Below are 27998 nucleotides of genomic sequence, written 5' to 3' on the forward strand. Positions count from 1 at the left end.
GGGAGCTAGAGCACCGCCGGGAGCCAACCTGAGCACACGGCCACCTGCGGCTTCCCAGCCCCAAGACCCAGATGCGGAGGAGGTGCGTTCCTGGGGGGGCCCTGAGTGGCTGGGCCCCCAGGCTCCTTGCCTCTAATGCCGTCTCCCACCTCTGCCTCACATTCTTGCTGGGCCAGCTGGGCTTGCTGCTGGGACACCCCCAGTGCCTGGATTATGGGCCCCCCTTCCAGCCCGCGCTGCACCTCGAGTTTTGCTCCGACTACAAGTCCTTCGGCTGCTGTGACCAGCGCAAGGACCGCCGCCTCGCCGCCCGCTACAAGGACATCATGGATTACTTAGACCTCAAGGGCCACGAGCTGTGCGGCCGCTACGTTAAGGACATCCTGTGCCAGGTGGGCCTGGGTGTAACCCTGCAGCAGCGAGGGAGCCCGCCTAGCAAAGGGCGGGTGCCGGGCTGGGTGGCGTGGGTCCCTTCAGAAGCTCACCTGGCAGCTGCCCTCCTCTGGAGCTCTGGACGGACACACGGAGGTGGGGGGCGGGGGTGCTGGGTTTGCTTTCTGCTGGGAGACCCAAAGGTGGCCTCCATCCCTGGGCTCTGCTGGCCCTTGTGCTTTCCCGGGCAGAAGGTAGAGACGGGTGTCCGTGGAGCTCCCAGAGCGCGTTGGCCGGGTCCCCCTGGGGCACCGGGCGCACCTGTGGTGGCTTACAGAGGGCTTGGGGGCAGAGGTGGCACCTGCTGGGGCCCGGTCCTCGTCTGGCTCCTCTGTGCCAGGGGCTCCGCAGGGGGAGGATGGTGGTGGTGGGGTCGGGGCCCCCCCAGCATCTGGAGCTGGGGCTTTGGAGCTTCAGGCCGCCGGTGGCAATGACTCACAGGGGTTGTGCTTCTCTTGGCTCTCCAAGGGCCCAAATCCACCTCCCTGGCAGGGGTCACCCCCCCCCGACCCCCCATCACTGACTCTGGGACAGCGGCCCAGGGCCCAGGGGAGAGAGTCGCATTGGGGAGCCGATCAAAGAGGCTGTCACGGGTGGGGGTGCTCGAATGAGGTGTTGGGGGCAAGGAGGCGAGAAGTCCAGGCCGACCGGAGACAACCCCCCCACCCCACCCCCAACCACCACCACCACTGCTCATGACCCGGAGCACAGCAGCCCTTTGCAGGGAACATCGCAGATCCCAACCTGGTCGCCGGCCACCTGGGTGGCATCACCGGGCTGTACTCCCCCACCGCCGGCGCCATCCTCCGCTGTCATCTGGAGAATTAACTCTGGGATGACACTTAGGGCAGACGCTGGGCTCTCAGGAACAACACTAAGACTGTGAATTTCCGAGACACCCCCCTGGTAAAAGTGTCTCCACCCTTCCTCCCCCCTCCCTCCCACTTTGCCTACTGGGTGAAGGTTCCAAAAGCCGAATTCAGCAGCTCTCCTGTTTTAGGGATTTGAGGAATCAGAATAACCTAGACGAGTCTGTTTATTAGAAGCCCCTTCCCTTTCTTTCCACATGCTCCCCTCTTTCCAACAGCAGGGAGTTTGCTCTGCAAGCTGCTGAGGCCAAGGTTGGCATAAGAGTGAGCAGGGAAGTCCTGCACATCTGAGAAATGCTGCTGCCCCTTTGTGGTGGGGAGAACTGGGGGGGCGGGGGGTGTCAGGGATGGTCCTGCCCCTGCGGCCCCTGGGAGGGGTATCAGTGATGAGAAGGGGCTTCGCGGGCCCTGGGCTCCATCCGAGGCCCACAAGCGTGCCCCTTAAACTGGCCTTTCTTACTTAGTCCCGGTTGCTTGTCTTTCATGACTATTGGGAGTTGGTTGTCTGCCCACAATATTCTATTCTCCTCCTAAAAAACGCTGTAGTTCAGGGAGCCCCGAGCCACAGGTCTTGTGTGTTTGTGTCAAGAGCAGTGGTGTGACCCCGTAGCCACAGCTGAGATTTGTCTAACTCCCAGCATGGTGCTTTGTGTAGATGAAGCACTTATTTTATTTTATTTTATTTTATTTTATTTTATTTTATTTTATTTTATTTTATTTATTTTATTATTTATTTTATTTTATTTTATTATTTTATTTTATTTTATTATTTTTATTTTTTTTAGCACTTACATATTTTTTATTAGTAAGTGAAGAAATGACTAGATGCCTAATTTCTGGAAGTGATAGATCACATGTCCAGTTGGTAATTTTACTACTACCGGTAAACAATTTCAAACATACGGAAAAGCACAGAAAATTAACTAATTAAATGTACCATGTATCCAACACCCAGATTCAGCAAATGTGGAACTTTTGCCACGTGGCTTCAGATTTGGATATAGACATAAAATCTTACAGATGCAGCATTTATCGGTGGGGTAATCAGTATTCTTTTAAAAAAGTCATCGCTTACTAAAATTTTAAGTGTTGGGTGGCTTAGTGGTTTAGTGCCGCCTTCAGGCCAGGGTGTGATCCTGGAGACCCGGGATCCAGTCCCGCATGGGCTCCCTGCATGGAGCCTGCTTCTCCCTGTGCCTGTGTCTCTGCTTCTCTGTGTGTGTGTCTCGTGAATAATAAAATCTTTAAAAAAAAAATTTAAGTATCAAGAACTAAGTTAAAATGCTAGAGAAGGTATTGTGAACATGAAAGATTTCTCAACCCTTTTTGCCTTCCAGGAGCACTAACTGGCTAGAAAATTTGGAGCGTTGAGATGCCTGGGTTTTGGCCCAGCGCATGATCCTGGAGTCTGGGATCTAGTCCCACATTGGGCTCCCTGCAGGGAGCCTGCTTCTCCCTCTGCCTGTGTCTCTGCCTCTCTCTGTGTGTCTCTCATGAATAACTAAATAAAATCTTAAAAAAAAAAAAAGAAAAGAAAATTTGGGGCATTGGTCATAGTCACTCCAGAATTCTGATTCTTTCCTTTAATTATCCTTTTTAAAGATTTTATTAGAAATCTTTAAAAAATCTAAATCTAAATCTAAAGAAGCAGCCTCCATACAGGGAGCCTGATGCGGGACTTGATCCCAGGACCCCAGGATCACACCCTGAGCAGAAGGCAGACTCCCAACCGCTGAGCCACCCAAGGGTCCCTCTGATTCTTTCCTAGACCACTTTTCCTTCCCGTTGCTCAAAGCTTGGGCCCAGCCCCCCTGCGGCCGGTCTGACCACCCAGCAAGCCTCCTTTCCTTTCCCAGGAGTGCTCGCCCTATGCAGCTCATCTCTACGACGCCAAGAACCCTCAGACGCCCCTCCGGAACCTTCCTGGCCTCTGCTCTGACTACTGCTCTGCCTTCCATTCTAACTGCCACTCTGCCATTTCCCTACTGACCAATGACCATCGCCCCCGGAGGCCACAGGAAGTGGATGGCGCCCATTTCTGCCACCTCCTGAACCTTCCTGACGAGGACTACTGCTTCCCCAACGTCCTGAGGAATGACCATCTCAACCGCAACCTGGGTGTGGTGGCCCAGGACCAGCAGGGCTGCCTGCAGCTCTGCTTGGCCGAGGTGGCCAATGGGCTGAAGAACCCGGTCTCCATGGTCCATGCAGGGGACGGCACCCATCGCTTCTTCGTGGCCGAGCAGCTGGGGGTGGTGTGGGTCTATCTGCCTGACGGGAGTCGCCTGGAACAACCCTTCTTGGACCTCAGGAGTATCGTGTTGACTACCCCCTGGGTAGGGGACGAGAGAGGCTTCTTGGGGTTGGCTTTTCATCCCAAATTCCACCACAACCGCAAGTTCTATATTTATTACTCGTGTCTGGGCAAGAATAAGATAGAAAAGATCCGGATTAGTGAGATGAAGGTTTCTCGGGCTGATCCCAACAGAGCTGACCCCAAATCAGAAAGGTAAGACATGCCTGTAAGAACAGGCACCTCTGTACCCTGCTTCAAGACAATACCAGCCTGTCCTGCAAGATGATAAAGAGAAACATTTCTGGTTTTAGAGCCACTGGCTTATAATATTGACCAAGGAGTCATTGTTGATTAATAAGGACAGACAAATTAGATTTTTGAGTGGGGGGTCTTCATGGGGTATAGCCATCATCACCTTACAGTTACCTAATCAGAGCCATGCTTACTTGTTTTTATAGAATGTAAGCGATGGCCAGCAGCCATAAGGGTTTGAGAAATGATTATAGATAATACCAATATATTAAACATAATAGCAGCCTCTGTTTATTGTGTGGCCTTTGGATTCCAGGCCCTTTGCCTTGAACATGGGTATTATCCTCACAGGAGCCTGTGGCACAAGGCCATAGAGCTATGGATGCTGAGTCCGATAAGGACTTAATTCTGTCAAACTCCAAGCTCATGGTCTTTCTACTCCACCATTCTGCCCTTTTTCCTTCTTGTCTTTCTGCCTCTCTTTTCCCAAATAGCCAAGTTGGGGGATTGAAAAGAACATGGAGAATTGATTAACCCCTGCTGGGTTGCTCAAAAGAAGGGATTAAGAATTCTGGTAGAGCCAGGAGTAAGGCCCAGCCCCAGAAAAGGGTGATTGTTAGTCTGGCTGTGTCTACAGCTCATGGAATCATGATATGAAAGAAAAATGAAGGCGACATCCTGGGAAACAAGGAGTGTCATAGAGCTCCAACATTTGTGACCTTGGAAACTCCGAAGCAGGACTGGCTTGGACCAGTCCTTTCTGGGTGTCTCAAGAGGATGCAGTTTTAGCTTGTATCAAAGCCCAAAGCATGGTTTCTTTTCCTTCCAGAGTCATCCTAGAGATAGAAGAACCAGCCTCAAATCATAATGGTGGACAACTTCTTTTTGGTGTGGATGGCTACCTGTACATCTTCACTGGGGATGGAGAACGGGCTGGGAATCCCTTTGGCAAGTTTGGAAATGCTCAGAACAAGTAAGCTGGATGGATCTAGGTCCCTGTCCCTTTAGGGGTGAGCCCTGGTACATTTTTGCTGAGATGAAGTCTTCAGAAGGTCAAACCCAAATCACTTGCTGCAAGATGTAACCCCCTTTGTTGAAGCAAGTGGGAGGAACGTTTTGGTTTTCGGTCCTATACATTTCAGGCACAGTGTATTTGGTAAGTAATACTTTGGATGCTCAGTAAACCCTCAGAACACTATGTAGAGATGAATTTAGAGTTGGATATATATTAGCAGAATATTATTTACCACACCAAGGTCTTACCCATTTCATTTTTTTTAAAGATTTTACTTATTTATTTTAAAGATTTTTTTTATTTATTCATGAGAAATACAGAGAGAGAGAGAGAGAGAGGCAGAGACACAGGCAGAGGGAGAAGAGGGCTCCATGCAGGGAGCCCGATGTGGGACTCAATCCCAAGTCTCCAGGATCACACCCTGGGCTGAAGGCGGCACCAAACCGCTGAGCCACCCGGGCTGCCCTATTACCCATTTCAATACAGCTCAGCAGTGTTATTGAGCACTGTGCTCCTGGCACTGTGCTGGGTCCTGGAGATGTGAGAAGGTATTTTAATAAGCAATATGTACTAAATGCTCACTGTATGTCAGTTCTGAATACCTTGTGTGTATTTAAGAATGTGATTGTATTTATTTATTTATTTATTTATTTATTTATTTATTTATTTATTTGGGAGGGAGGGAGGGAGGGAGAGAGAGAGAGAGAGAGAGAGAGAGAGAGAGAGAGAGAGAGAGAAAGCGGCAGGGGTAGAGGGAGAGAGAAATTCCAGCACAACTCCATGCTGAGCGTAGAGCTTGGTGTGGGGCTCAATCTCAACCAGAGATGAAACCAAGGCTCAGATGCTTAACTGAGAGCCACCCAGGTGCCCCGAGAATGTAATTCTAACATCTCACAAGGGCATCATTTGTTCATTGATGTATCCCCAACACCTGAAATAGAGCCTAGCCTGGGAGTCCCTTCAGAAATACTTATGGAAGGGATGACTCCTATGAAGTGTAGGTATTATGATAGTCATTTTGCTGACAAAAGAATAGAGGCACAGAGGAGTAAAGTAGCTTGTCCAAGGCCACACAGCAAACAAATGGCAGAACCAAAATTCAAACTCAAGCTGGTGTGGGAGGACGCCCAGTGAAGGCTGTGCCAACCTTCATAAAGGTCATGTGATCCTTCTGCCCTTTGCACCAGCAAGCACTTGAATCCCATTATCCCTGGTAATAAAATATTGAAGTTCTAATAATCAAGAGCTAATGGGTGCCCAGGCGGCTCAGTGGATTAAGTGGGCGACTCTTGATTTTGGCTCAGATGGGGAGTCTGCTTGTCTCTCTCCCTCTGCCATCCTCTCAATAAATCTTTATATTTATGTATTTATTTTAAAGACTTTATTTATTCATGAGAGACACACACAAAGACAGGCAGAGACACAGGCAGAGGGAGAAGCAGGCTCCCTGTGGGGAGCCCGATGTGGGACTCGATCCTGGGACTCCAGGATCATGCCCTGAGCCAAAGGTAGACGCTCAACCACTGAGCCACCCAGATGCCCCAATAAATGAATCTTAAAAAAAAAATAATCAAGAGCTAACATTTGTCAAATGCCAACCGTCGGGAATTGCCTCACCGGCTGCGTGCAGAGTAACTCATTTACCCCTCACACCACAACCACACTTCGAGGTAGTGTTTCTCTCCTCTGTTTTACAAATGAGGAAACTGAGGCCCAGAGATCACAGTTACTGGCAGAGCCTCGCCAAAAGCCCTGTTCTTTCTGTTTTTTTGTGACCACAGTGCTGTAAGAGGAAGAATCAACCTTTTAAAAATTCATAGTATTCGTGCCCACTTTAGCAGCACATATACTAAAATTGGAACACTACAGAGAAGATGAGCATGGCATCTGCAAAGATGATGTGCAAATTCATGAAGTGTTCCAAATTTCCCCCCAAAAAATTCTCAGTATTAAACCAAATCTGAGAGAAACCCTCCCATCGAAAACATTTTAAAAATTGAAGCTGCATCTTGCTTGCTCAGGGTCACATGGGCCAGGATCACATCAAACTTTTGTCTACCAGTTTTCTTTGAGCCCAAACTGGGTGAGCCTTAACATTTTGCCTAAATCTTTTTTTTTTTTTTTAAAGATTTTATTTATTTATTCATGAGAGAGAGAGAGAGAGAGGCAGAGACACAGGCAGAGGGAGAAGCATGCTCCATGCACCGGGAGCCCGACGTGGGACTCGATCCCGGGTCTCCAGGATTGCGCCCTGGGCCAAAGGCAGGCGCCAAACCGCTGCGCCACCCAGGGATCCCCATTTTGCCTAAATCTATACACTTATCCATCCATCTCTCTCTCTCTATCTATCTATCTATCTATCTATCTATCTATCTACCTAGTATAGACATGACTTCATGTATATATCTTGTGTACATATGTGTGTGTATATATGTATACACACACACACATATATATATATACACATAAATATCATGTGTGTATAAAATCATGTCTCCCCATGTGATTCCTGGAGGTTGTTTGGCATTGACTATCAGTAGGCCCTCCTGGGCGGTCTCTGGACTGGTACCATTTTATTTTCTCTTATATTTTCTTTTTTTAAAGATTTTATTTATTTATTCATGAGAGACACAGAGAAGCAGAGTATCATCTAACAGACTGGAACTGATTGAGAATCAATATCAATATTGAGATCAATATCTCAATCATATGAGAACAATATGCCTCACTTTGTATACAGTGAGGCACGCCACCCCTCTGCTCACATTCTATACTCAACAGTTTTTACTAAGACAAATGATAAACTAAAAGGAAAAGTAAAACGTATGGGGTCCACTTCCACTGATGGAAGAGGGAGAAGCAGGCTCCCTACTGGGCCTGAGGCGGGACTCGATCCCAGGACCCAGGGATCACGACCTGAGGGGAAGGCTGACGCTCAACCACTGAGCCATCCAGACCCCCCCTATCTTATATTTTATTATTTTAATTAGTTTTAAATTTTGAATACTTAACACAAAATCTACCCTCTTAAAAAAGACTTAGGTATTAAAAAAAAATCGTTAAGTACAATATTGTCAATTATAGGGACAAGGTACCCCAGATCTCTAGAACTTATTCCTCTTGTAAACAAATGTCCAACAGGCATATGAAAAGATACTCAGTGTCACTAATCATCAGGGAAGTGCAGATCAAAACCACGATGGGATAGACAGCAGGTGTTGCTGAAGATGGGGAGAGCTTTGTGTGCTGTGGGTGGGAATGCAACTAGTGCAGCGGCTATGGGAAACGGTGGAGATGCTTCAAAAACATGACAAATAAAACTAGCCGATGATGCAGCAATCCCATTTTGGGGTATTCATCCTGCACCTGTTGCCCGGGCTCCTTTCTTTCAGAAGTTCCCTGCTGGGGAAAGTGTTGAGGATCGATGTGAACAGCGCCGGCTCAGAGGGCAAGAGGTACCGAGTGCCCCCCGACAATCCATTTGTGGCTGAGCCAGGGGCCCACCCTGCTGTTTATGCCTATGGGGTCAGAAACATGTGGCGCTGCGCCGTGGACCGAGGGGACCCCGTCACACGCCAGGGCCGTGGCCGCCTGTTCTGTGGGGACGTGGGACAAAATATGTTCGAAGAAGTTGACATCATTGTGAAAGGTGGGAACTATGGTTGGAGGGCAAAGGAAGGATTTGAATGTTACAACCGAAAGCTTTGTCACAATGCCTCTCTGGGTAAGTAAGACGGTCTCTGGGTGATTTCTTGAAGGAGTCGTGGGGGTTGGAGGTGGAGGTGGGAGATACAACCTGAGAGTGTTGTGCCCTGCAGGTGGTCCAGGTGTCTTGGCTCATGGCCTGTGGGATCGGACTTCTCAGCTTGGCCCTCCAGCCACTGGCACCAGAAATGCTTGAGTGATGCCTGTTGACCTGATGCATTTAAATCTTGGGTGTATTCAGGGACTGGGATTGACCTAGGGATCTATAGTTCAAATAAATTACCCACATGATCTTTAGGCATGCTATTTTGAGAACCACTAGCAGAGGAAGATTGGTGGTTGTGTGTTAAATTATTCCCAGTTGGAACAGCCCACTGAAATGACATTCCCATGTAGAGTCAGGTGGTATAGTCCATGCACAACCCCTCAACGTCAGTAATCAAGGTGTGCTTTTCAGTTGTGCTTTATCACCAGTGTGTTTCGGTCCTCTAAGTTACAAAGGCGTCCTCGAGACCCTCAAAAGGTTTTCAGATCCTTAAACGTGAGTATCTGCTGTGTCAGCCTAGGGGATAAACATAGGTGTGTGGATTCTGAGGTCACTGCCTCACAGGTGGGGGAATTTTCGGCTTCTTCTCCGCTTGCAGAGACCAGTCAAATGGGAAGCTCATGAATACTGTGGCTGGTCTGTTGGGAAAAATAAATGTGATTCTCTTGGTTGCTTGCCCTACTGAAGACAAAGAGATAAAACATTCTCCACTCAATCAGGCAAACTACATTTGAAAGTCCCCATCTTCCTCCCTGAAGCTCTCACTTTTTTTTTTTTTAATGAGACAGAGAAAGTGCACGTGCCTGCATGAGCAGGATGGGGGAGTGGGGCAGTGGGAGAGGGACAGAGACAATCCCAAGTAGGCTTCATGCTCAGCATGGAGTGTGACAGGGGGCTCCAGCTCACAACCCGGAGATCATGACCTGAGCTGAAATCAGGAGTTGGACACTTAACCAACTGAACCACCCAGACACCTGCAGGCCTCAGGTGTGACCCTCTCTTTGTTCCTGGACAGATGACATTCTCCCAATCTATGCTTATGGCCATACAGTGGGGAAGTCAGTCACTGGAGGATATGTCTACCGTGGGTGTGAATCCCCAAATCTCAATGGCCTCTACATCTTTGGGGACTTCGTGAGTGGGTAAGAGGATTGATGTCTCCTTTAATTTTTCTTCTATTTTAACCTTTTTATTGAGATATAGATTACATGTGGTGAGATGGAATCTCTAAGAGCACAGTTGGAAAAAGTTTTACAATATATACTTGTAACAATGTCAAGATGCGGAACATTGCCATTACTCTAGAATACCATCCTGTCCTTTCTCACACTCACACACACAAGCCAGAGACAACCACTCCCATCACACATTAATTCTGCTTCTAGAACTTAATGTAAATGGAATCATGTATATGTATTCTTTTCTTGTACATGTATGGCTTCTTTCACTCAATAATGTCTGAAATTCATCACTGTTGTCACATGTGTCAGTAGTTTTTCTCTTTTATTGCTTTGTAATATTCAATTGCATGGATATACCACAAATTACTCATGTATTCTCCTGGTTTGACTGTTTCCAATTTTACTATATATTTATATTTATTATACGTTTGTTATACATATTTAAATGTCTCTGTGTGTGTATTGAGCTTGTAACCAGCTACCTTGCCAAACTCTTATTAGCTTGTATGTGTGTGTGTAAATTCTATTGGATTTTCTATGCACAAGATCATTTTATCTGTGAATATAGATACTTTCATTTTTTTCTTTTCCTGAATTGCAATGTCTTTATTGTAATTCTCTTGACTTATTGCTTCATCTTAAACTTCAGTACAATGTCGGATAGAAGCCTTTCATTTTCACCAGTTAGTATGATGTCAGTTGTGGGTGTTTGTACATGCCCTCTATCAGGTGAGGAAAATTTCCTTCCATTCCTAGTTTACTGAGAGTTTATATTAAGTAAGGATGTCAAGTTTAGTCAAATGCATCTTTGCATCTAGTGAGAGAATCCTGTGGTTTTCTCATTTTTCGTTTTTAAGAAATTTTTTTCTTCATTTTTTAAAAAGATTTTTTATTTATTTACTCATGAGAGACACACAGAGAGAGGCAGAGACATAGGAAGAGGGAGAAGCAGTCTCTTTGTGAGGAGCCCGATGTGGGACTTGATCCTAAGACCCTGGGATTATTCCCTGAGCCAAAGGCAGGTGCTCAACCACTGAGCCACCCAGGCAGTTTGCCAATTTATAATATAACACCCAGTGCTCAACTTCATTTTAATATAGTGAATTACATTGATTTTTTAAAAAATCACTGATGTAGTCTTGCATTTCTGGAATAAATACCACTTGGTCATGATGTATTCTCCTTCTAATATATTGTTGGATTTGATTTAGTAACATGTCGTTTGAAAATTTTGCATTTGTGTTCATAAAAGGGATTTCTTTCTTGGAATAACTTTGCAAGATTTCGGCATCGGGGTAAGGCAGGCTTTAATAGACTGAGTTGGGGAAGGTGTTCTCCTTTTGACTTGTCTGGAAGAGTTTGTGTAAAATAGTTATTATTTCTTCCTCATATGTTTCTTCCAAGTGAAGTCATTCAGGCCTAAGTTTTCTTGGAGACAACATATATATAGTTGGGTCTTGTTTTTTGATCCATGCTGGTGATCTTTGTTATTTGTTTGTTTATTATTTCTTCTTAAAATAGAAAGATTTTATTTATTCATTTATTTGAGAGAGAGAGAGCAAGGGAAGGAGCAGAGCGAGAAGGAGAAGCAGACTCCACACTGAGTGTGGGCCGACGTGGGCCTCAATCTCAGACCTTGAGATCACAACCTTAGACAAAATCAAGAGTCAGAGGAGAGGCTTAACCAACTGAGGCACCCAAGCTCCCCTTTTATTTCTTCTGTCTTCTTTTTTTAAAAAAATATTTTATTTGTTTATTTATCAGAGACACGCAGCGAGAGAGGCAGAGACACAGGCAGAGGGAGAAGCCGGCTCCATGCGGGGAGCCCAATGTGGGACTCGATCCTGGAACTCCAGGATCATGCCCTGAGCCAAAGGCAGACACTCAACTGCTGAGCCAGCCAGGCATCCCTTCTTTTGTCTTCTAATTGGTGCATTTAGACCATTAACATTCAAAGTGTTATGGACATAGTGGGATTAATATCTACTGTATTTATTACTGCTGCTTATTTGTTGCCCTTGTTCTTTATTCTGTTTTTGACTTCCACTCTTTTTCTGTCTCTTGTGGATTTAACTGAGCATTCTATAGAATTCCATTTTCTCCCCTGTCTTAACACCTCAGTTATACTTTTTTTTTTCCTTTTTCAGTGGTTGCCTAGAGTTTTCAATATACATTTACAACTAATCCGTATCCACATTCAAATAACATACTACTTTAGGATGGAAACTGAGGTCACTGAGTTGAGACTGTCAACTTTCTTTACCTTTTTTTTTCTTTAAAGATTTATTTATTTATTTGAGAGAGAGAGAGAGAGAACACAAGCAGGAGGAGAGGGGCAGAGAGAGAGGGAGAGGGAGAAGCAGACTCCCTACTGAGCAGTGAGCCTGATGTGGGTCTCAATCCCAGGACCATGGGATCATGACCTGAGCCCAAGGTAGACACTTAACCAACTGAGTCACCCAGATGTGCCAGGAAGATAATCTGTTAAGCAGACTCCATGTTAAACATGAAGCCGGACACAGGGCTTGATCCCATGACCTTGATCCCAGGACAATGACCTGAGCTGAAAGCAACAGAGACCCAACCAAGCCACCCAGGTCCCTGGAGACTGTCATCTTTTCTAATACATGTGTCTAGTGCTATGAATTTCCCCTCAAATCCTGCTTTAACAGTATCCCATAAATTTTGATAAATCATGTTTTCATTTTCATTCAGTTAAAAATATTTTCTAATTTCCCTTTGACTTATCTTCTCCCAAGTTATTTTGAAGTGGGTTATGTAGTTTCCAAATATCTGAAGTTTTCCTGGATCTTTGTGCTATTGATTTGTGATTTAGTTTGATTGTGGTCACAAACAGACTGTATTTGATTTGGGAGATTACCCTGGATTATCTAGGTGGGTCCTAAATGTATTCACAAATATCACTGGAAGAAGGAGGTAGAGGGAAACTTGCAGAAGAGATGGAAGTCAGTGTAACAACAGAAGCAGTGTGATGAGCCCATGAGTCAAGACATGGGGACAGACAGCCTTTGGAAGCTGGAAAAGGCAAGGAAATTGATTCTCGTCCAGAGACTCTGAAGGGGGCACAGCCCTGCCAACATCTTGATTTTGACCCAGTGGAACCAATTTCAGGATTTTGGCCTCCAAAACTGTAAGAGAGTAAGTGTGAGTGTTTTCAGCCACCAAGCTGTGGTGATGTATTACAGTGGTGATAAGAAACAGAGTTACCCTTCTCAATACTCCTCATTGCCTTGTGCACATTTCCTTCCTGGGGTGTCCTTTTTTTAATGCTTGAAGAATTTCCTTCAACATTGTTTGCAGAATGGATTCATTGGTGATCAATTCTGCTTTTGCTGTCTTTTTTATCCCTTCCTTTATGAAAATATTTCTGCAAAATATAGAAGTCTGTGTTGATGTATTCTTTCTTTATTTCTTTAAAATGTTGTCCATAGGCACCTGGGTGGCTCAGTTGGTTAAGTGTCTGCCTTCAGCTCAGGTCATGATCTTGGGGTCTTGGGATGAGTCCCGCATTGAGCTCCCTGCTCAGTGGGGAGTCTGCTCCTCCCTCTCCCTCTGCCCTTCCTCTGCTCTTGCTCTCACATGGTCTTTCAAGTAAATAAATAAATAAATAAATAAGTAAAATCTTAAAAAAAAAATCTTCTCCATTATCTTCTTCTTTGCCTTAATTCCAGTGAGAGATCTACTGTCATCCTTATATTCTTCCTCCATGTTTAACATGTCTTTTCTCAGGCAGCTTTTGAGGTTTTAACATTGGTTTTGCACAATTTCATTTTGGTATATATTGGTGTAGTTTTCTTCATATTTCTTGTGCTTGATTTGGTTGCACTTATTGGATTTGTGAATTCTAGTGTATGTCAAATAAAGAAAAATTTTGACTATAATTTTTTCAAATATTTTTTGTTTCTCCACCCTCTTTTTTTTCGTCTCATTTGGATACTTTTTTTTTTTTTTTTAAAGATTCTATTTATCCATTCATGAGAGACACAGGCAGAGGGAGAAACAGGCTCCCTGCAGGGAGCCCCATGCAGGACTGGATCCCAGGACCCCGGGATTACAACCTGAGCCGAAGGCAGACACCCAACCCCTGAGCTACCCAGGCATCCCTTATTTGGATACTTAAATTATGTGTATATTAGGCTGCTTAAACTTTTCCCACAGCTCATTGATGATCTATTCATGTTTAAATTTTATGTCTCTGTATTTAAATTTGGGTAGCTCCTATTGCTATGTCTTCAGTTCACAAATCTTTTCTTCTGCAGCTTCTAATGTGTCATTCATTTCATCCAGTGTTTGTTTTTAAATCTTAAGCACTGTATTTTTCATCTCTAGAAACCTGATTGGGGTCTTCTGTATATTTCCCATTCTCTACTTAGCTTTTTGAACATATGGAATCAGAGTAAAAATCACTATTTAATGTTCTCTGCCGAAGTTAACATCTGTGTCAATTCTTTTACACTTTTGATTGATTTTTCTCTTTATTATGGCTTGTATTTACCTCTTTCATTACTGCCTAACAATTTTTTAGTGGATGCCAGACATTGTAAATTTAACGTTGTGGGTGTTGAATGTTTTTGTATCTCTAAATATCCTTGAGCTTTGTTTTGAGACATAGTTTTAAAAAAATTTACTTATTTATTCATGAGAGACACAGAGAGAGAGGCAGAGGCATAGGCAGAGGGAGAAGCAGGCTCCCTGTGGGGAACCTGATGCGGGACTCGATCCCAGGACCTGGAATCACGCCCTGAGCTGAAGGCAGATGCTCAACCACTGAGCCATGCAGGCATCCTATGTTCTGGGACATAGTTAAGTTACTTCGAAATAATTTGATCCTTTCAAGTATTGCTGTTAATATTTGTTATGGAGGATCAGTGTGGTGCTTATTCTAGAACTATCTATTCCTCAATATTGAGGCAAGAGTTTGCTAGAAACTCTTCCCAATGCTCTCTGAGTTATACTTAAACTATGCCTGATCCTGAGGAAGTCCCAGGTTCTTTCTTTCTAATTCTTTCCCCTGTTTTAGGTAGTTTCCTCACATGTATATGCTATGAAGTATAGTGATGGATACTCAAGCGAGATACTTTGCAGATCTTTGGGGCCTGTTCTTCCCATTATCTGTGCTGCAGGTTCTTCCTGCTTAGTCTTCCTGGACTCTCATCTCTGTCTTTTCACCTTGAGGAGTCTGCTGGCTCTGCCTGTGTTTTTCCTCCTCATTCTGGAAACTTTATTAAGGCAGCAAGCTGGGACGATTTTAGGGCTTACCTTGTTTGTTTCCCATCTCTTAGGGATTGTAGTCCTTTGTTTTCTGATTTCCAATGTCTTTTAAAAATTGTCATTCTCTTTTGTCTAGGCTTTTGACTGTTTAGGGTGTGAGGGTAAGTCTGGCTCCTGTTACCTCATCTTTGTTAGAAAGGGTGGTAATATTTTCATACTGCAATTCTTGGTTCCAGAAATGGGTAAAACTAGTAATTGGTCAGTTCCTTTGTCATCACTTGTTAGATCTTTGGGGTTTAATTGTTCTTTAGGTTTTCCCCACAACTCTCATCCACAGTTCCACCTCCTTACATGTCACTTGGTTGATATTCAGTGATTCCTAGTCGAAGCATACACACCAGAATCACTGGGATTGAACATCTCTGTTTCTATAAAATGTTTCAGGTGATGCCCTAATTTACCCCTCTTCCTTTTCTTTTTGTTCTAAAGACCTGCTTTCAGGTCAGACAGATGATGGAGGGAGATGAAGCATCTACCTGCTACTAGGCATAATAACAAAAATAGCTTCTAGTTTTTGAGCCCTTACTATGTGCCAGGCACACTGGGCAGCTATTTGTGTATATTATCTTACATAACCTTTGCAACTTTTGTCCGTGGTAAATTCATTTTACAGATGTGGGAAGTGAGGCTTAGCCAGTTGAGCGATTAGTGAAGGTCACAAACTAATAGAAATTAGATTAGTTGGGCAGCCTAGGTGGCTCAGCAGTTTAGCACCTGCCTTTGGCCCAGGGCGTGATCCTGGAGTCTCGGGATCAAGTCCCATGTCGGGCTCCCTGCATGGAGCCTGCTCCTCCCTCTGCCTGTGTCTCTGCCTCTCTCTCTCTCTCTCTCTCTCTCTCCCTCTCTCTCTTTCTCTCATGAATAAATAAATAAAATCTTTTTAAAAAATTAGATTAGTGTTTTGAGGGGATCTCTGGGTGGCTCAGCAGTTTAGGGCCTGCTTTTGGCCCAGGGTGTGATCCTGCATGGAGCCTGCTTCTCCCTCTGCCTGTGTCTCTGCCTCTCTCTCTCTCTCTCTGTGTCTCTCATGAATAAATAAATAAAATCTGTAAAAAAAAAAAAAAAAAAAGATCAGTTTTTTGTAGTGATGCAACCTTCACAGGGCACTGGACTCCTCCTGTAATAGAAGAGGAGCTTCTCTATCTGGGGCCAGCGGGTGACTGAGGTAACTCTGAAGCAGCTTTCTGATTCCTGGGAGAGACTAGGTGTTGATCTCCTAGGGGAGACTCAGTTCTAGTACTCAGATTCTCTGTTTCCAGGAGGAAAAATATCCTGCACAGTGAAAATATGGATTCCTATAATAAGTGTTTTGTTTTTCATCTAGTCGACTTATGGCTTTGCAAGAAGATAGAGAAACCAAGAAATGGAAGAAACAGGACATTTGTCTGGGCAACACTGAGTTCTGTGCCTTCCCAGGGCTTATCAGCACATACAGAAAATATATCATATCTTTTGCGGAAGATGAAGCAGGTAAGAAATATACAGGGTTATTCTGTTTCTGCTTATGGGAACTTAAATCATCACAGGCATTGTTAACTAAACATTTGTCATAATTATTATTACTATTATTATTGTTATTTAAATAGCAACTACACTTGTATTTTCACTATCATTTAGTGAACCTTTTTTTTGAGAGAGAGAGAGAGAATGTGTGATGGGGGGAGGAGCAGAGGGAGAGGAGAGAATTTTTTTTAAGATTTTATTTATTTGTTTATAAGGGACACACAGAGAGAGGCAGAGACATAGGCAGAGGGAGAAGCAGGCTCCCCCAGGGACCCTGATGTGGGACTTGATCCCAGGACCCCAGGGTCTGAGCTAAATCAAAGGCAGATGCTCAGCCACTGAGCCACCCAGGTGCCCTAAAAGAGAGAATCTTAAGTCGACTCCACACTCAGTGCAGAGCCAGATGCAGGACTTGATCTCATGACCCTGAGATCATGACCTGAGCCGAAATCACAAGTTAGACGCCTAACCTACTAAGCCATCTGGGTGCCCTATAGTCAACTTTTTTAATATACTGGATACTGTTCTAAGCACTTTACATTTTTCTTTATGTTATTTAGTACTTACAACACCCCCATGATGTAACTATTATGCTTATTTCACCAGTGAGGCAACAGATCAAATATCCCTACTTCTTGGTTGAGGCCCATTCCTCACTCTATGGGGCAAATCAGGCTTTATATTCTGGTCTTTCGTTCAGTCTTTTGACCATGAAGGAGATCTGTGTCCTGATTTTATCTAATCTGCAATCACAGGAACATGGACAGGGCCAGTGGTGGGGCCGACCTGGTGACACTGATGTTTATCTTACTGGTGCTGCCTGGGAGGAAGCACCTCTGGTGATCCTCCCTTTCCTGACCCTGCCAGGAGTCTGGGAGGCCAGTGCTATGAGTGAGCCAAGGAGAATTTCTTTCCTGAGAGATCTGGGAAATGGGTCGACAGCCAGCTAGGAGGCTATTCACTAGACAGATGAGGTATTTGTTAAGGGCATCGGCAGAGCAAAGCCTGTGTGTACGTATGAGAGACAGACAGCCTCAGCTCTTCCAAATTTCCTCAAATTCTGTAATCAGAAAATGGATTTTTAATTTGAGCTTATTACATAAGTTATATTGCATTCTGAAAGATAAAATTTTATTTTGGGAGGAGGATAGGGCCTATGATCTTTTTAGTATTTGGCACTGCATCCTAGCCATGCTTGGAGTCTCAGAAGAGAATAAAATGCTCTCTCAGGGTCCCTTCCAGACCTGGGCTTCTCTGTGAGTGTAAACCAGAGCCCTGAAGGTTTCCTCAGTACTGGGTTTCTTTCCACGCTGAGTCATGGGGTGCCTGTGCCAGACCTTGACTTGAGCAAGACATAAGGAGATCCAGTCAGCTGCTGGACCTTTTCCTAGCTTATAGTTTGGGATGAATATTTTAGAGGAGCAGAGGATATTTTAGAGAATTCAAGCATTCTTAATAGAGAAAAGTCTAAGTAAATGAGTTCCAAATTGGAAGTCCAAACATACAAAAAAGGAGAGAAACCACAGGCTGGCAGGGTGATGCTCAGTGGAAAGTGGATGATGTGAAAGTGGATGGATGCTGGGGTCTCTGCCCTGGTGGAACCCCTCAAGCCTGGTGCCCCAGGGAGGCTGGAGTCCTTGAAGGCTGGAGCTTGCTCTCCCTGGAGGCTGGAGCCCTGGAGCCTGGAGCCCCGGAGGCGGCTCTGCCGTGGGATCCTGGGCTGCTGTGTTCTGTGGCTTTTCCTTTTCAGAGGCCTCAGAACCCCTGGCTTTGGTGGTTTGGTTTGCTGTGCCTGTAGGCTTCTCGCAGGAGAAAACAGGCAGCTTTTAAGTATCAGTCAGTACATCTGGCAAACAAAACTAAGTGTCCTTGGCTGAATTTTATCGAGTGGACTTGCCAGGGTGTTCCCAAGCCAGACTTTGCCTGATGGTCCTAAAGCCAGGAAGGCTGTTTTTAAGGCAAGTTATTTTCTTCCAGAGTTGCTTGCTGTTGTGTGTTTGTGCAGAGTGATTCAGACTTTTTGCTCATGTCATAGCCTTTGCCACTTAGGGACATATTTTTAGATCTGAGCATTTTATTCTTTTGTTATCAGCCACCAGCCATAGGCCCGTCCTTTTTGGTTGAACCCCCAGTACTGCTGCGGTGTATTTCCAGGTTTTTCTAGCTGACAGCTGGTGCAAATAAGTGACTGCAGAAGGAGGGGTGGGTACGGGGCTGCTCATTGCTGGCTGGGTCCCTTTGGGTTGGATTTCTGCATGTCAGTCACATTCTCAAGAGGGCTGGCTTTCAAAGTATTACTGCTTGCAGTAAATTTGCATCACACACATTTCGTTTTACATGGCATATTACAGTGTTTTGGGGTGGTCTTTTTTGATCCTAAAATATATTTTTAAAACTTTTGGTTGAACTTTACAAATGAAATTTGCTTCCAGCATTGTTTTCCTTTAAAAATACAATGAGAAGTCTGTGGCATGTTTAGGACATACTTCTTACATAAACTGGTGTTGTTGGTGCAGGGAATATGCCACAATGGGGGGTTTTCAATTAAAGCAGGAATTCTCTGTATGGCTCAGAGGGGCTTCTGTATGATGGCACTGTGTATATGCAGACACTTGGTAAGCCCCTCATTTATCTAATGGACAGTGCCCGGGTTTCCAATCAGAGGAGGCAAACTGGCTTTAGGGTCGGGTGTGTCCTAATGCCTCAGACCTCGTATAGGGCAGGATGATGATATAGTTCATGAATACACAAAATCCAGAATTTATTAGGCAGCTGTGCACAGGGGCTCTGCGAAGCCCGTAAGCCTTGCATTCAGAACGAGACAAATGTTGGTCACTGTCCTCCACAAATTCAAGGAAGAAAGTTGTGGAAATAACTCAGAGAGGCCTGAAGTTCTAGGTTTTTCCAATTAGCCATTTGGTAGACATTAACTTCCATGAAATTGAGAGAGAGCCTATAGCAAATGAGTTCCATTCAGTGCATTGGCACAAATGTAATGGTGTAGAGATAAGAAGGTAAGAGTAACGGCTGATTATCACTTTCTAGTATTTTTTTTTAAGATTTATTTTTTTATTTGAGAGGTGTGGGGAGGAGCAGAGGGAGAGGGAGAGAGAAAATCCTTGAGTAGACCTCCACTGAGTGTGGAGCCTGATGTGGGGCTCGGTTTCATGACCCCGGGATCACGACCTGAGCTGAAACCAAGAGTTGGATACTTGACTGACTGAGCCCCCCAGACGCCCCATCACCCTCTAGTGTAATCCCTAATAATCATGTGACGTATTTTGCAAATGAATTAATCCACAACATCAGGGTTACCCAGGTTGAAAGTTTGCCTGAGACAACGCAGCCAGCAGCTGGTGTTGTCAGAATTCAGTCAGACGGCTCCAACTCCAGAGTTGGGCTCGTCCACCCTATCCCATCCTGTCCCTCACAGGTAACCGGTAGAAGAGGTGGAATGAGGTAGTGACCGTGGGCAGAGTGTGTTCAGACAGGGGTGAATGGGAGGAGCAGGAGACATGGGTAGAGGTGATTTCTGGAGGTGTGGAGAAAGCCAGCAGGAAGCCTGAAGAGTGGGAGGATAAAGGGAAACCAGGGCCCCAGGGACCAAGGAAGGAAGGTGCAGATGGAGAGAAAAGCGAGGCACAGGGCCAGTAGGGAGAGGCCCCTGTGGCCTGAAGAAAGGGCAATAGAAAGTGTCGCTGTCTTGACCTACAGCGATCTCAGGGTTTTTCAGAGAATCCTTATCAGTAGTAAGGAGATGGGGAAGGAAGTGGAGGTTCGTTAAGGTGATGTTTCTGAGAGCAAAGCGATGATAAAGGGGGAGCCAGTTTAGTTCGGTGAACGTAAGCACAAATGGGCCTCTATGGGGTGCACTCTGAGGTAGCCTTTGGGGGTCCAGACAAGGGTTTCCTCTGTAGGGGGTTCACGGCCCAGTGAAAGCCTCGCTGTCGGGATTCCGGGTTTCCCTTCCTGGGGCTCTAACCCCGTGTCGACAGCTTTCTCTGTGCATCAGCTCTGTGCCTCGACCGTGTTCTTGATCGCCTGTTCCTGTTTCCTAGGGGAGCTCTATTTCCTGGCCACGTCTTACCCCAGTGCCTATGCACCGTATGGATCGATTTACAAATTTGTTGACCCATCCAGGTGAGCTTTGGTCTCATTTTCTTCTTAGGCGCATCTATATCAGCCCTGATCTTCATGGCAGATCATAAGAACAGCCCTGGCTCCCTAGGAGTTACCAGAAATGATCAACCAAAGCAAATCTCTGCTTTCGATAAAAAGCAGATTGGGCGAATGAATGTGTAGGACAGTGTTCTAGGAAGTATGAAATATTTGGGATACAGTCTCTTTGTGGTGGGAAATGAGGACTGTGAGCTTTTTTTAGGATGACTAGCCTAGACCTTTGGCTCCTGTTTTTTTTTTTTTGTTTTTTTTTAACATGCTTCTGGAAACTTCTGTCTGGGATCATCTAACAATGGGTGTATGGTTGTGACCACCTAAGTAAGGACTGTGGCCCTATCCCCTGGGTTTGGTTGTGGTCTCCAGGTCCTAGGCAAACATCTTTTTAATTTATTTTTTAAAATTAAAAAAATGTTTAAATTATTATTTTTTTTCTGCAGGAGCCAGCTTTTTTTCTTTCTTTTTAAAAATATTTATTTATTTATTTATTTATTTATTTATTTATTTTGCAGGAACCAGCTTTGAAGGGCTCCTAGTGGCCAAATCTGGGACAACTTATTTATTTATTTAAGCATTTTTAAATTTAAATTCAATTAATTAACATATAGTGTATGTATTAGTTTCAGAGGTAGAGGTCAGTGATTCATCAGTCTTATATGATACCCAGCTCATTACATCCTGTGCCCCCCTTAATGCCCGTCACCTGGTTATCCCATCCCCCTCCAGCCTCATTGTTTGTTTACTAGAGTTAAGAGTCTCTTATGGTTTGTCTGATTTCATCTTGCTTTATTTTTCTCTCCCTTCCTCTATGATCTTCTGGTTTGTTTCTTAAATTCTACATCTGAGTGAGATCATATAATTTTTTTCTCTGATTGACTTATTTCACTTAGCATAATGCCCTCCAGTTCCATCCACATCATTGCAAATGGCAAGATTTCATCTTTTTTGATGGCCGAGTAGTAGTCCATTGTGTATATAGACCACATCTTCTTCATCCACTCATCTGTCAATGGACATCTGAGCTCTTTCCATAGTGTGGCTATTGACATTGCTGCTATGGACACTGGGGTATAGGTGCCCCCTTGGGTCACTACATTTGTATCCTTGGGGTCAGTTCTTAGCTGTGTAATTGCTGGATCATAAGATAGCCCTAGTTTCAACTTCTTGAGGAACCTCCCTACTGTTTTCCAGAGAGGCTGCACCAACTTGCATTCCCACCAGCAGCGTAAGAGGGTCTAGGCAAATTGGTTTTTATGGGTTTCTTGGTGTTTCCACCTGACCCTTTTTGGAATTCAGTGGCAATAGTTATTCGCTTGGTAGATTCCATTCGGTTTACTTCTGCTCTTTTGCCAACCTCTGTCAGAGGCTAACCGACTGCCCAGACTGAGGCTACAGTACAGCTTCCCATCTGGGAAGGTGTCGAGTGTGTGGTTGGGACCCTCCTGAGAGGGTGATGCAGCGTGTCCCTCTTGAGAGCCTGTGGCTGTGCATGGATTTATCTCAGGATTTTTCCCCAAAGCAAGAAAGTCTGCCCCACGATTCAGCTTAAAGACAGGCCCGCAGAAGAAAACTTCCTTGTGAGGCTACCTGACTCCTGTCTTGGGTGATGTTCAGAAGACGTGTGACAAATGGGCTGCACGTGGGTCAGGGCTCAGGGCTCAGGGCTCAGGAGCCAGGCCCAGCTCAGCACCGTTTGGAAGCCGAGTTTCAGTGTTCTCGAGAGTTCCTGGAAGAAGCTCAGTGCCTGAGGCGGTGCCTGGGGTGCTCTCCTAATGGCATGAGCAGAGTTCCTAAGGGACGAAGCAGGTACTGGGCTGCCTTCACTACGGGCTCCGCATATTTCCTGTGTTTAGGGGGAGCAAACCCAGCACCCAGTTAAAGCACCTCAGGCAGCAGATAATGGCTGGGCTGGGGGCAGTGCTGTCTTTTCCACTCCAAAGTTTCCTGTGTGAATCACTTTGCCTTTCCTTTGACAGTTTCCTGATTTGGCTAGGGGACAGTCTAGCTCCCTTCTATCATCAGAGCAGCCATAAAACAAGTGTAAAGCCTCTCCACACAGAAGACATTCCTCCTCGCTCACCTTTCTCTCAGGATGACAGTTACTGAGTTGTCACTGTGTGCCAGGCACTGTGCTGGTGCAGGGGGGGCTCTCTCTCCCAGGGAGACAGGCTCACACCGTCACTCTACAGGGAAGGTAACTGAGCCTGGCCACATTAAGTTACTTGCCTGAGGGACAGCTAGCAAGAGGGGGCCTGGGATGGGGACACTGTTCCCTTTGTGGGTCAAAGTCCTTTCAGCAGCTCTCATTCACTTGGGCTATAATCATGTTGAGCTGTACAGACGTTCTGAGCTTCTCCAGTAGTGAATCCAGATTTTTTTTTTTTAAAGATTTTTATTTATGAGAGAGAGAGAGAGAGAGAGAGAGAGAGAGAGAGAAGCAGGCTCCATGCCGGGAGCCTGACATGGGACTCGATCCCCGGTCTCCAGGATCAGGCCCTGAGCTGAAGGTGGCGCTAAGCCGCTGAGTGACCTGGGCTGCCCTTCTTTTCTTTTTTTAAGATTTTATTTATTTATTCATGAGAGACACAGAGAGAGAGGCAGAGACACAGGCAGAGAGAGAAGCAGGCTCCATGCAGGGAGCCCAATGAGGGACTCGATCCCAGGACCCCAGGATCACACCCCCAGCCGAAGGCAGATGCTTTACCACTGAGTCACCCAGGTGCCCTGGGTCCAGATTCTGCTCTGCTTACTTATTCAGCCTATCTTGTGCTGAATGCACCTGTGCCAGCTTTCTGAGGAACAAATGATTTATTTCTGTGTGATTTTTTTATCCCTTCCTTTCATCATTTCTTCCTGCCCTTCCTTGAGAGCCCAGGTTTGGTTTGAAACTTGACTTTGCTACCAACTAGCTGTGTGGCCTTGCATCTGTTTCTTAATCTTTGTGTGTCTCTGTTTCCCGTCTGTAAAATGGGGATCATGATGGCACCTATCTCATAGATTTGTTGTGAGGTTTCAGTGAGTTGGATTTATGAAGCATTAGTGCAGCGCCTGAGCACTCGGTGTCCGTTATATAAATAAAATTACTTTTTTTTCCCACCTGGATTGAGGATGATAGCAAGGAGAGACTGAGCTGGAGCAAGGACAGCAGAAGAGGAGGCAGTGGGACTGACTGGAAAGTTCTATCTCTGCTCTGAATAGTGAGTGCTCCTAGTCTCCAGGGTCCGTGTTATTTCAGAAGATGCACCTAGGGAATAGCAGTTATGAAATTCTTATTCAGTAGGCAGAGAGGCTGGCAATCCTTCAGGGGCTGTGCCATGAGTTCTTTTTTTTTTTTTTTTAAGATTTTATTTATCTATTCATGAGAGACACAGAGAGCAGAGAGAGATGCAGAGACACAGGCAGAGGGAGAAGCAGGCTCCCTGGGACTTGATCCAGGATCCCGGGATCACGCCCTGAGCCAAAGGTGCACTGAGCCACCTAGGTGCCCCTGTGCCATGAGTTCTCGATGGAATTCTCTTTATAGAGAATCACCAACCACCATCACCACCATTATCACCATTGTTGTCATCTCTGGGGCACTCGTTATGTGTTGGGCACTGTTCCAAGTGTCATTTTTTAAATCTCCGTAAAGAATAATTTTAGAAGTGACTTAATCACTTATAGTAGGCCAAGTACACAGTTCTTATTTTTTTAAAATAAATTTATTTTTTATTGGTGTTCAATTTACCAACATACAGAATAACACCCAGTGCTCATCCTGTCAAGTGCCCCCCTCAGTGCTCGTCACCCATTCATCCCCACCCCCGCCCTCCTCCCCTTCCACCACCCCTAGTTCATTTCCCAGAGTTAGGAGTCTTTATGTTCTGTCTCCCTTTCTGATATTTCCCACACATTTCTTCTCCCTTCCCTTATATTCCCTTTCACTATTGTTTATATTCCCCAAATGAATGAGAACATACACTGTTTGTCCTTCTCCGATTGACTTACTTCACTCAGCATAATACCCTCCAGTTCCATACACATCGAAGCAAATGGTGGGTATTTGTCGTTTCTAATTGCTGAGTAATATTCCATTGTATACATAAACCACATCTTCTTTATCCATTCATCTTTCGATGGACACCAAGGCTTCTTCCACAGTTTGGCTATTGTGGACATTGCTGCTATAAACATCGGGGTGCAGGTGCCCCGGCGTTTCATTGCATCTGAAACTTTGGGGTAAATCCCTAACAGTGCAATTGCTGGGTCGTAGGGCAGGTCTATTTTTAACTCTTTGAGGAACCTCCACACAGTTTTCCAGAGTGGCTGCACCAGTTCACATTCCCACCAACAGTGCAAGAGGGTTCCCTTTTCTCCGCATCCTCTCCAACATTTGTGGTTTCCTGCCTTGTTAATTTTCCCCATTCTCACTGGTGTGAGGTGGTATCTCATTGTGGTTTTGATTTGTATTTCCCTGATGGCAAGTGATGCAGAGCATTTTCTCATGTGCTTGTTGGCCATGTCCATGTCTTCCTCTGTGAGATTTCTCTTCATGTCTTTTGCCCATTTCATGATTGGATTGTTTGTTTCTTTGGTGTTGAGTTTTATATGTTCTTTATAGATTTTGGAAACTAGCCCTTTATATGACATGTCATTTGCAAATATCTTCTCCCATTCTGTAGGTTGTCTTTTAGTTTTGTTGACTGTATCCTTTGCTGTGCATAAGCTTCTTATCTCGATGAAGTCCCAATAGTTCATTTTTGCTTTTGTTTCTTTTGCCTTCGTGGATGTATCTTGCAAGAGGTTACTGTGGCCAAGTTCAAAAAGGGTGTTGCCTGTGTTCTCCTCTAGGATTTTGATGGAATCTTCTCACATTAAGATCTTTCATCCATTTTGAGTTTATCTTTGTGTATGGTGAAAGAGAGTGGTCCAGTTTCATTCTTCTGCATGTGGATGTCCAATTTTCCCAGCACCATTTATTGAAGAGACTGTCTTTCTTCCAATGGATAGTCTTTCCTCCTTTATCGAATATTAGTTGACCAAAAAGTTCAGGGTCCACTTCTGGGTTCTCTATTCTGTTCCATTAGTTCTTATTTTTATTTTATTTTTAAGATTTATTCATTTATTTAAGAGAGAGGAAGAGAGAGTGTGTGCATGGGGGGGAGGGGAAGAGGGAGAGAGAGAGAGAGATCCTTGAGCAGACTCCCCACTGAGCACGGAGCCCCACATGGGGCGTGATCCCAGGACCCTGAGATCATGACCTGAGCTGAAATCAAGAGTTGGCCGGCCACTTACCCGACTGAGCCAGCCAGGCACCCCACACAGCTCTTATTTATTCCTTCTAGGATGGGTACTATTACTTTTTCTGTTTTATAGATGTGGAAATTGATGCCTAGCAAGTTTACTTACCCCAGAGTTTGAACCAAGTTCTGTTACTGTGCCGGTGCCCCTGACCTGCTCACTACGCTGTGTCCCCAGAGCTTGCAGTGTCCCTGTTCTTTCTCCCTCTCTGAGCTCATCACTTATTTCATCCTCCATCTGTCCCATCCCCATGGATAAAAGAGAGCTGAAGCCAGTTCTTGCCGATGTGTGTCTTGTGGTGATCTTTTTTTCCTGTCCTGTCTTCAGAATCTTGTGTCCTCCTCTTTTCTGTTTTTAGGCGCGCGCCCCCAGGCAAGTGCATGTACAGGCCTGTGCCAGTGAGAACCAAGAGCAAGAGGATCCAGTTCCGGCCACTCGCCAGTGAGTCCGTCTCTGTCTCAGGCTCAGGCCTCAGAGCCCTCGGCAGAAGCACTCCAGTCCTCCCCGGGTGGGAGATCTGTTTCCCACCCCAGCAGGTGCTCTGGATGAGGACCGTAACAGTGGCTCAGTCTATACCACAGTCCACACACTGGACAGTGCACACTTCCGCAGAGACCTGCTGTCCTCTGCCCATTCATCTCTTCTTCAAAGGACACTGTTCCTTTAGCACTGATTTTGCAGCCGTCACTGTGCTAATAATCCCTGGGGCTAACAGCTGGCTTGTAGCTCAGAGTCAAATGTAGCACAGGCAAATGAAACATATATATATAGCACTGAGGTTCTGGTAGAGAAGGGTGTCCTGGGGAACGAGGGGCCCTTCGAGTGAGCAGAGGCAGGGTGGGGATTCAGGAAAGGCTTAGAGAGGAGCAAGACTATCTTAAGGGAACTATTCCAGAGCCATGGATCCCTGGAGTGACCCTTTAATCTATTTAGATCAAGGCTGGTCATGGGGCTTGAGCTCACAACCCTGAGATCAAGAGTCACATACTCAACCACTGAGCCAGCCGGGCACCCCTGAAAAGAATTTATGTATATATATTTTAAAGATTTTATTTACTTATTCATGAGAGACACAGAGAGAGAGAGAGAGAGAGGCAGAGACACAGGCAGAGGGAGAAGCAGGCTCCATGCAGGGAGCCCGACGTGGGACTCGATCCCGGGACTCCAGGATCACGCCCCAGGCCGAAGGCAGGTGCTCAACTGTTGAGCCACCCAGGGACCCCAAGAATTTATATTAAAGAGCCCTCATGTAGTTGTAGGTATCCGGTGGTGCTTCCTTTAGAGTTTCTTTTCCAGGATTTCTGTTTCTCACTAAATAAACATTTGTTTCCCAGAGACAGTCTTGGACCTGCTAAAGGAGCAGTCGGAGAAAGCTGCTAGAAAATTATCCAATGCAACTTCAGCCTCCAGCCCAGACCGGGCCTCACCCAGGAAAGGCCCCTCCAAGAAGCTGGCTTCTCCTACAAGCAGCAGGAAGATGTTTCAAAGGCCTGGTACAAAGAAGAGAGCCCGAGCAAGGTCCCTAGGCCCCCAGGGCAAGAGGAAGAGAGTCTGAAACCCCGCCAGGGCAGGGGCAGGCAGTCAGCACAGCCCAGGCGAGCTGGCAGGAGTCTCCCTTGGCCTTTTCTGTCCCGGTGGCTGACCTGGGGATGTGCCAGCGGAGAACCACCTCTCCTTGTGCAGGCTGCCTTAGCAGTATGTGAGCTGGAGGTGGAGGTGGAGGTGGGGGCAGGTGGAGGGAACTGCACCCTGGGCCAGTGTGGTCGTCCTCTGCACGGGAATCTTGCTCTCTGAATGGACGGATGCTCTTTATCGGCTTCTGCCGGGAGACCAGATCCCACATTGCCGATGCACCTGGCTAACCTTGTGCGGTGGTCTGGAAGTCCCACTGCGCATCTCTGCTGTTTATAAATCCCTACAACCTAATGTAATAAATCAGTACTTGCTCAAT

The 27998-nt window shown here is 45.5% G+C and overlaps 1 protein-coding gene and 1 non-coding gene across 2 annotated transcripts; both read left to right on the plus strand.

Moving 5' to 3' along the window:
- HHIPL2 (HHIP like 2) lies at positions 1-27997 on the plus strand. The gene is given in 10 exon segments (XM_041773364.1): positions 1-392; positions 3158-3810; positions 4679-4822; positions 8257-8588; positions 9631-9757; positions 16413-16558; positions 20650-20731; positions 26406-26488; positions 27382-27591; positions 27594-27997. Coding segments are annotated over 10 exon segments (2346 nt in total). The 5' UTR covers positions 1-71; the 3' UTR covers positions 27842-27997.
- On the plus strand, positions 6690-6794 carry LOC121472465. The gene has a single exon (XR_005982930.1). It is a non-coding gene; the product is annotated as a U6 spliceosomal RNA (small nuclear RNA).
- Position 27998: the final 1 nt, after the last annotated feature.

Source organism: Vulpes lagopus, chromosome 11, assembly GCF_018345385.1.
Source record: "Vulpes lagopus strain Blue_001 chromosome 11, ASM1834538v1, whole genome shotgun sequence".
Lineage (NCBI taxonomy): Eukaryota > Metazoa > Chordata > Mammalia > Carnivora > Canidae > Vulpes > Vulpes lagopus.